The following is an 8,583-nucleotide window of genomic DNA, read 5'->3' as shown; positions in this document are numbered from 1 at the left end:
AATAGACAGAAAAAATATCCAAAATAACATAAAAAGTATAAATGGATAGAAAATTATATAAATAGTAGAGAAGTAAGTTTATTGTTATTTTTTTAACAATGTGTAATAGAATACAAATAGTGCCTTTTCATCTTTACCATAATTGAAAAAAAATTATAACTAAAATAAAATTATATTTATTAAATTTTATCATTTAAATTTTTGAAGTTGCAAATATAATTTATAGTTTTTAAAATTTTATTTTATAAAACTTTGTTCATGTTAATATCTTGCACCCATGAATGTAAAGAGAATGCAGAAGAAAATTAACTTTTCATGTCCAAAAGCAGCACTGTTTGACACTTACATGCTCTAAATAGTACTCTCACCTTTCTATTTTCTCTGAAGCAGTAGCATCGCTCGTTCACCTCTTCTGACGCAATCTCTACAACCGTGAGTCATTATCTGGTATAGGTTTAATTGATTCTTGCATTCTCTCTTTCTTTTCATTATTTTCTCATTTATTCCAATGTGTTCCAACTCAAATTCCAATGTTACTGCAAGATTAGGTTTCATATATAACAAAAAAAAACCAAGGTTTTCTCTCATTATTTGAACTTGGAGTTTAATCGTTTGCCCCCAAATTTCTTTTCCCAATTTCAAATGACAATAAATTAAGATAAGTTTTAATAACCAGAAATAAGATTACTCATCTCTTGACCCAATTAATGTATAAACTGTTTAAACCATCATTCACTCAATCAAATTGCATCACAATGAAAGTTTAAGCCTAAACACATCTATTGATTTGAATACTTCCTATGCGGGACTTGATGAATTTATCTTATCAAATTGTTCTTGAATTTGTTTTTGTTTTTTTGCTGCTGTTGATGATTCGAGTAATTTAGTTTTACCATCAGAAATTCTGATGTCTTGAGAAACATCTTTCAACTTAAACAAAAATTTGACAACTTAGATTTATACTAAATAATATATTCGTATTATTCAGTGTAGTGTTTAGGGGATGTGTAGAAGAACCCCAAGCAATAATAGATTATTTATTTATTTTTCTCACAATTATAGGATGTGTTGCCTTCAGAAGGTATTGCATGTTGTTGCCTAAACTAGACCATGAAATAGCACAAAGTACTAGTTCTATGTCCGCGTTCCTTTTCTTTTCCTTTGGAAATTGTAGGTGATAATTTGACTTAGACTTGTCTTAATTTATTTTCACCAGACTAGCCTTCATACTGGGATGAAGAAATCACGAACAGATGAGAAGATTCTCAGCTACAATGATGTGGTGCTTAGGCAATCCGATCTTGAAATCCTTAGTGGTCCATATTATTTGAATGATAGGATTATTGAGTTTTATTTCAGTTATCTTTCTTCAAGCCATTCCTCTCAGGATATGCTGCTGGTTCCACCATCCATTGCATTTTGGATAATGCAATGTCCTGTGGTTGACTCTCTTGGTGATTTCATAGAACCTCTTCATTTGCTTGATAAGGCGCTGGTTATATTCCCCATCAATGACAATGATGATGTTGACAGAGCTGAAGGTGGTTCTCATTGGAGCTTAGTTGCATATTGCCGCAATACTAATGTGTTTGTTCACCATGATAGTTGCAGAGGTATGAATGCAGCACCTGCCAAAAAACTCTATAAAGCTGTTGCTGGATACATGGGATCCTCTGCATCAGCTTCTGAGGTTAGCTTTCAGGAATGCACTGATTCACCCTTGCAAGATAATGGCTATGATTGTGGTTTATATGTGACAGCCACAGCAAGAACAATATGCAACTGGCATGCAAATCATAAGAATACACATAGGAATGATATGTGGTTTTCTGCTGTGAAGGAACAGGTTACTTCTTCTGCTGTGGCCAGCATGCGAGGTGAGATCCTGGCCTTGATCAGAGATCTAATGGCAAGACATTGAGAATAACATGTTCCACATTAAAATCTGTCTTATTTGGTACTCGGTGTCTTGAATTTAAGTTTGAGCTTCCTCTATATCTTGATTTATGAGAAGTGTGAATTCGATTGAACCACAACTTTGAATTTCTTTGATGAGGCGACTATGGTTTACTGTACGTTTAGATTTACGTCCAAAGAAAATGGATGCACGTCAAGCTGAAGCAACTAAGTGTTGCTTTTAAGTTAATCAATCTCTTTTTCACGTGAGTTTGCTGCTATACGTGAACACTATTCCAACATTGCTGAGTCTATTTGAGCCATTTGAAGCAAATGGGTGTTGCTTGGGCGGTAAGTACAAAGATGACGGTGCATATGGATCATTGAAACCGAATACTTATTGCAATTAGAATGTAATGGAGAAGTTAGTGATACTGATGTATGAGTATTTCAACCATTAACATTAGTGAGATCATATTTCCAGCTGTTATCATCAATTTATCACATCATTTTTAAGTCTTATTTGCAATTTTTATTTTGACACAAGATTTAAATGACTCTCACTTTATTAATTTTTCAATTGACCCAAAAATATGTTTTAAAGCAGGAAAATATGTTATTTATTCTAATAACCTGGAGTATTAAAAAGAAACTTGTAACCTTAAGGTCTTATACTTATCATCTTAAAAATGACTATCTTAAAATAAACTGAAAATTACTTAAGTATTTGATTGATTTGGTTGTTATCAATTACTGAGTAATAAGTAATATGTCTCTTTCGAGTATTGATATAGCATTCAATAACCTGGAGTATTAAAGAGACTAAGCTCTTAAACTTATCATCTTAAATATGACTATCTTTAAATCAACTGAGAATTAATTAAGTATTTGATTGATTTAGTTGTTACCTGATAGTGAGTAATAAGTAATGTCTCTTGCGAGTATTGATATAGCATTCGATATTGATTTTTGATAATCATTTAATTATTTATCAAATTATGATAATGAGTTATATCTGAAACAAAGTTATCAAACCGAATTTTTCATGTTTTTTATCCTCAATTTCTTATCTGCAATGAGAAAAGTAATAAATTTTGTTTAGCAATAAAAAAAACTAACATTTTCCATTTTTAAATTCAAATTAGCAAAGTAAAATTTTACATTTGATTAGAAAAGAGAACGTATGTACTGTACGATAATTGTATTTTTTATCCATTGTCCATACCCTAGGTCCATTCTATTTTGATTCAAGTATATCAGAGCCAGTACATGTGCAAACTTCTCAGGGACAATTGGTAAAGGGAAAAAAAAATATTTTAACTAACATTTAAAGTGTAAGAAAAAAAAAACATGACTATTCATTGTAGCTAGCTCTGAGAACATAGATAGCGGGCAGGGTAGGGGAAGCCCGTCAAAATTTAAAAAGTTTGTACATTTGATACAATTTTCTGTTCATATATACTATGAAGCAATCTAAACTCTGTATATCCATTAACATGATTTGACCACTGGAAGTACCACATCGCACGCAAAAGCAACCCTATTCTGCAGTCCTGCATCACCAAAAGCATACAGCAAAAGCGTAAAAAATTAATTAAATAAAAGGTGCAGAATAAAATGGCAATCATTAGCGATACATTTGAGTAAACAAACATGCTAAACCCATTCAAATATCCAGATTTTATTCCCAACAAAAGCAGTAATCTATTGGCAACAACACGTTACTCATCCAATTTTAACAATGAGAAACATCTATCAGGAAAAAAAAATTATTCTTTACATAGGATATCTTTTCTTTTTCTGGCAAAACGGAGGACGCAGTGTTATTACGGAACCAAGGAACCGAGACAATTTATCAAGTTCATGTATGACATTTTTAAACTGTAAGGATTAGTTGTTCGGAGCAATGGTGAATAAAGCTCGCGCAGTTTGCAATAAAAATCAAGGTATACCAGAAGTTTCAAAATTGGAGGTCATTTACATTCAGTAAACTAATCAAGCTAATCTCAGAAAATTATTCAGATATATGGCACTCACCTCTTTTGGAAATTATTCACGTCGAGCTAGTGTCCACTGGATAGCTCCCTAGCACTCGCAAGAATGTAGCAAATTCCTGTCATGTGTATCGGTTTTAGAATATCTACTCAGTAATACTTTCAATATACTTTAAAGGATTAAATTAAAGCACACCTTTAGATGTCTTAGGGCATTTTGTGCATTCTGATTAGCCATTGATTCTTCAAAATCAACATAAAAAAGATAATCAAAGTACCTGTATAAGATAAGAACTACGGTCATAATAATCACTAACTATATACCTTTTTTTAAGACAACACAAATAATGATTTTAAGTTTTTAACTAATTAGTTTAAATGATGAATGTATTAGAGTTCAGAAAAAGATAGCTATGACTTTCAGTAATTATACTTGGAATTGCTGCTATCATCTGATGCTCGTAGAGGTTGGTTTCGCAGAGGTCGGCTTTCAATCTGTTCGAAAAACAAATGAACTACATAACTGGAAAGGCCTAAAAGGCAAGCTTGCTAACCTCCTCAAAAGATATAACAGGTGATGCCAAGAGAGAGACAACAAACCTTTGTGAGGTTAACCTGACGCAATGCAAAAACAGCAAGGGCCTTGAAAAGAACCCCAGGGCCTTCTTCTAAAGAAAAAACTATGCTTGTCTGACAAAATCAATAGCAATATTTAATATTGATTAGTACGCATAAAACCAATCAATGTAGGAATCCGAAGAAATATGATGTGTTCTATTCAATAATTTCTTCTATTTGTTCTGGGTACCTTAAATGGCCTATCAGTGCCTGGAATTATAGGTTCTCGCGCTAACATTAAAAATCGAGTGACATTATCACTATCATCCTGCAAATGCAAACCTATTAGCAGTGAAATCTACTATGAACCGAAACATCCAACAACAGGTTAAAATACTGATACCATGAACCCAGACCTGAATGTCTTCAGCAAGTATATTCAACCCATAGATCTTTGCAGCAGAAGAACTAGCAACTGCTCCTGCATCTTGTAGTCCGAGCAAGGCAACTTGCTACAATAACAATGTTAGGATAAGTGATACTGAAAAATAAGTGGGTAGTAGCACTACAAATTGAATCTCAATCCAATGCCCAAGGCACAACATCTAATCATGTATTCAGAAGATGACAAGAATATGCCAAAATTCTCAGCAGATTAGAATTTGACCAAAGATGACCTACTTATAACTAAGGCCTCTGTTTGGGATGGTTGCAAGTTTTTGGCTTTGGGTTTTAAATGCAAATTTAAAAACAAAACATCTTCAGATAAAATAAAGTATAACTGGAATTTTTTACGTGATCTTAAATAACTTTTTTCCTTAGTTTTCAAAACAATGGAAAAAGATTTTATTTTACTTCTCTCTTTTAATTTTATGGTGATCCCTTACACAATAACCTAAGAATATCACACCACAGTATCACTGATTACGGATCTTGCCAGAGTCGTTTTCAGTGAAATCTTGGGGGGAAAAGATTCTACATGTTTGGATAGGGTCTAAATATACAAAATGCTCTCAAATCTAAAGGAAATAAGCATGTTTCCTAGAAAAGTGGGAATGGTTCCAATGATGCCAAACTCTTTGTAGTACAGAAATTTAAGCATAACCATTGATCAACAGAAACACAAGAAATTACGCCAGCTACATATCTTTTATTACAACATATGATAAATATCTTATAATATCATTTTTTTTATCTTCGAATATGGTAGAGCATCCTAATTGATCTCTTAAAGTGTGTTTGTTAAGACCAATAAGCTAGCTACTAGAATATAAGCTAGTTTGACCGACTAAGGGTTTTGGAAATCCCTCAAAGTAGCTTATTTTAGGAGTTTCTTATAAGCTACTCCAGAAAACTTCCATCTTTTAGCTTAATTAATTTTCTTCCACTACTCCCTTATATCTTAATACACTTCCTTATTATTTTTAAGTTCGCTTTAACTATTATTACTTATTTCAGTCTTATAGACACAATTAACTAGTGTACTATTTTCAATATTTGTAGGGTTAGTTTTTTAATTTTTTATGCAGTTCAAATTAAAAAAGACTTAACATTACAAATTAAATAAATAAATGTTTAATTACATGATGCAATGTGAAAATAATAAGAGAGAAATTCAATGTAACGGTAATTTAAATTTAAAAAATAAAAATATATAATTTTTAAAAAAATAAATAAAAATTAAATTTGATTAATACTCATTAAGTTCATTTAAACAAAATGACTTATTCAAATAAAAAAAAAACATATACAACTTTCAAAAAACAAATAAAAGTACTAAACAGTTTAATAAGCATTTATTTATCGTTTAGTTTATCAAACACTTCTAATTCAATAGACTCTACCAAAGCAACTAGGAACTTATAAGCCAAGAGCTTATAGCAACTACCAGCTAGCTTATCAACCACAGCTTTAGCAAACAAATTCTTAGAATTTACTCTTATTTTATATCTTATGATTCGTGTACTTATATATTTAGTATCTTTCTAATTATAGACATATTTTATTAGAATTAGATTCATTAGAATTTGATTTATATGAATATCATATCAAGAATATAGGAGCGAAAATCCTTAAATTATTTGTATTTACTGCCATTGATATCAATCTGGTGTAGTTCAGACTCGTGGTTTCAATGTCTCATGAATGTAATTTTTTGTCTTTCGACACCTTTCAATAGTTCTACACTTACCTTAGCAGCACCAGCTGTATCATCAACTGCTTCTCGCACCAATCCCAATTTTGTCAGTGTGTTCTCACATTGAGCTAGAGCCTGAAAAAGTGTCAGTCTGGGACACGTTTGTCATTGGAAGAATGTAAGGCTTTAAAATGTTAGAGTCAAACCTGTGGATGACTTAGAACCCGGTTCAAATCCTCAAGTTTAACACCATGGTTGGCCATCAAACAGTGACGGACAGCATATTTTACTTCTCCTACTATGTGTAAACTATGGCGGAGTAAAAGGTCATAATTTCGATGGATACTCCCTCCTAAAGAATTCTCAATTGGCAAAACTGCTCTGTCCACAATCCACCTTTCAACAGCCTAAAACAGAAAACCCAAAATGAGAGAAACAATGTGATTAGACCTCTTCGAAAATGTCTATACAAAAAGGTTACCTAGATAACAAAAAAACAAGAATATAAGACTAAGAGCTAAGAACTGGAACGTTTGATTTTGAATTTTAAGTGGTTCGGGCAGTTATGGAAAACAATAAGAGTTAAATTTGTCTGGACAAAAACTTTAAGATGAATTCCATGAAGAAAACAGGGGAAACCAATAAAGAAACATAAAAAACAGATAACAGATCAAGTGGAAAGGGTAACAATACTTTACATCAAAAGTGGTTTCAAATTGTTCACACGGCACAGCTTCACAATTTGGGTAGGCCTTATGTGCTGCTGATTCACTGTACGCACCATGAACCCCCTGAAATAGCAGAATTTAGCTATATGAAATCATAAACAATGGATGTTAGACTTCAATTACAATACACCGAATTAAACCCTAATTCAGTCATAAACTACCATATATAGTATGATTGTCAACACCAACGATAAACTCTATATACAATTAGCTCCTGTCACTCATACAATTGAGAGTATAAAGTAATTCATGCATGAGCACAGCCACACCTAGTAATAAACCTCAAGAAAGTAATGTCAATTAATTGTTTTAAAACAAGATCCACCGTCTATTTTATCGCTATTTTGATGATTGTGCTTGTATACAGTGAATTATGTAAGAATTGCTAGTTCGCGTAAACAGACAAAAAAAATTCCACTAATAATCATGCAATGTGACAAGCAAGCAAACACCTGATATGCCACACGAAGGCCAGAACCGTCAGAAACTGAAGCAGATAAAGGCCCTGAAAATTGAATCGCGAAAATCGTCAATAGTAATAGCTACCAGAAAGATAGAAAAAAGAAAAAGAGAAAGCATGGAATAGATTATAAATAGGTACGCGGAAGAACGAGCGGATCGCGGACGTCGTTGGGGCTGGTTCGCAATTCGACTGAGTGAGGTTTATCAGCGAGATCGTTCTTCTTCTGCTTCCCCTCGTGAAGAGAAGAACGAATGCTGAGGTTACGGTACCGTTTCGCGTGAAGCGTGGGGTTGGTGAACGACACGGCGTCTGACGGCGAACACTGGCGGTGGAGATAGGGCGGTGGATGGGCTACGATTCGCGACGCTGCCATCGAGACACAGTCAGAGACAGCTTTTGGGTTTGCAGAGTATGGACTGGAAAGTCCGTTTTTAGAGCTTTGTTTGACAACCCCACTGCAGAGTTAAAGAATGTTAAGTGGAAATGCTGCATCTAATTTTTTTCATTTTAAATTAATATATAATATCCACAATATTTTTTATCTTTTAATAAATATTAATATTGCATTTTTTTTTTAGTTTCCAAGTAATCAATCAAATTCACAAAACTGTCTTAGAAGTAACTCGTTGTCGTGAAGATGAAGAAGTGATGTCTTGCAGTGTACATTTTAAGAAATATTGTACAAAATCAGTTAAAAAGACAAGGGTTGTTGAGAAATATTTGTATACTTTATTTAGATTAATAATATTATCGTGTACAAGTTATCACTTTAAGCTTTATTGAAAAAAATTAAGCATAAATATAATA

The 8,583-nt window shown here is 32.7% G+C and overlaps 2 protein-coding genes across 3 annotated transcripts; one reads left to right on the top strand and one right to left on the bottom strand.

Moving 5' to 3' along the window:
* The first annotated feature begins 294 nt into the window (after positions 1-294).
* LOC108340615 (NEDD8-specific protease 1) lies at positions 295-2,388 on the top strand. Of its 2 annotated transcripts, none has more exons than XM_017578109.2 (2): positions 295-447; positions 1,217-2,388. In XM_017578109.2, exon 2 carries the CDS (start codon positions 1,235-1,237, stop codon positions 1,919-1,921), a length of 687 nt encoding a protein of 228 aa, XP_017433598.1. In that variant the 5' UTR covers positions 295-447; positions 1,217-1,234; the 3' UTR covers positions 1,922-2,388. The 2 variants fall into 2 exon arrangements, with proteins under 2 accessions (XP_017433598.1, XP_017433599.1); XM_017578110.2 differs by having other exon boundaries at positions 299-432.
* An 804-nt stretch (positions 2,389-3,192) lies between these two features.
* Positions 3,193-8,267, bottom strand: LOC108340614 (arogenate dehydratase/prephenate dehydratase 2, chloroplastic). Its single transcript, XM_017578107.2, has 12 exons — positions 7,915-8,267; positions 7,766-7,818; positions 7,284-7,376; positions 6,792-6,992; positions 6,640-6,720; positions 4,865-4,960; positions 4,699-4,776; positions 4,491-4,580; positions 4,324-4,385; positions 4,087-4,168; positions 3,934-4,009; positions 3,193-3,449 (listed from the first exon to the last, which is right to left on the bottom strand). The coding sequence occupies exons 1-11, from the start codon at positions 8,147-8,149 to the stop codon at positions 3,950-3,952; spliced, it is 1,131 nt and encodes a 376-aa protein (XP_017433596.1). The 5' UTR covers positions 8,150-8,267; the 3' UTR covers positions 3,193-3,449; positions 3,934-3,949.
* Between the last annotated feature and the right edge of the window lie 316 nt (positions 8,268-8,583).

This window comes from Vigna angularis, chromosome 5 (assembly GCF_016808095.1).
Source record: "Vigna angularis cultivar LongXiaoDou No.4 chromosome 5, ASM1680809v1, whole genome shotgun sequence".
Lineage (NCBI taxonomy): Eukaryota > Viridiplantae > Streptophyta > Magnoliopsida > Fabales > Fabaceae > Vigna > Vigna angularis.
Note: the sequence above shows the minus strand (reverse complement) of the source record. Positions and strands in the feature narration are given on the sequence as shown.

What these genes read in the sequence shown, in the direction of transcription:
- LOC108340615 (XM_017578109.2), top strand. Translation starts at nt 1,235, where the DNA reads ATGAAGAAATCACGAACAGATGAGAAGATTCTCAGCTACAATGATGTG.
- LOC108340614 (XM_017578107.2), bottom strand. Translation starts at nt 8,149, where the DNA reads ATGGCAGCGTCGCGAATCGTAGCCCATCCACCGCCCTATCTCCACCGC. An exon ending in ATACAGCTGGTGCTGCTAAG is followed by an intron (nt 4,961 to 6,639) that starts GTAAGTGTAGAA and finishes TTGTTATTGTAG; the next exon opens with CAAGTTGCCTTGCTCGGACT. An exon ending in GCACTGATAGGCCATTTAAG is followed by an intron (nt 4,581 to 4,698) that starts GTACCCAGAACA and finishes TGATTTTGTCAG; the next exon opens with ACAAGCATAGTTTTTTCTTT.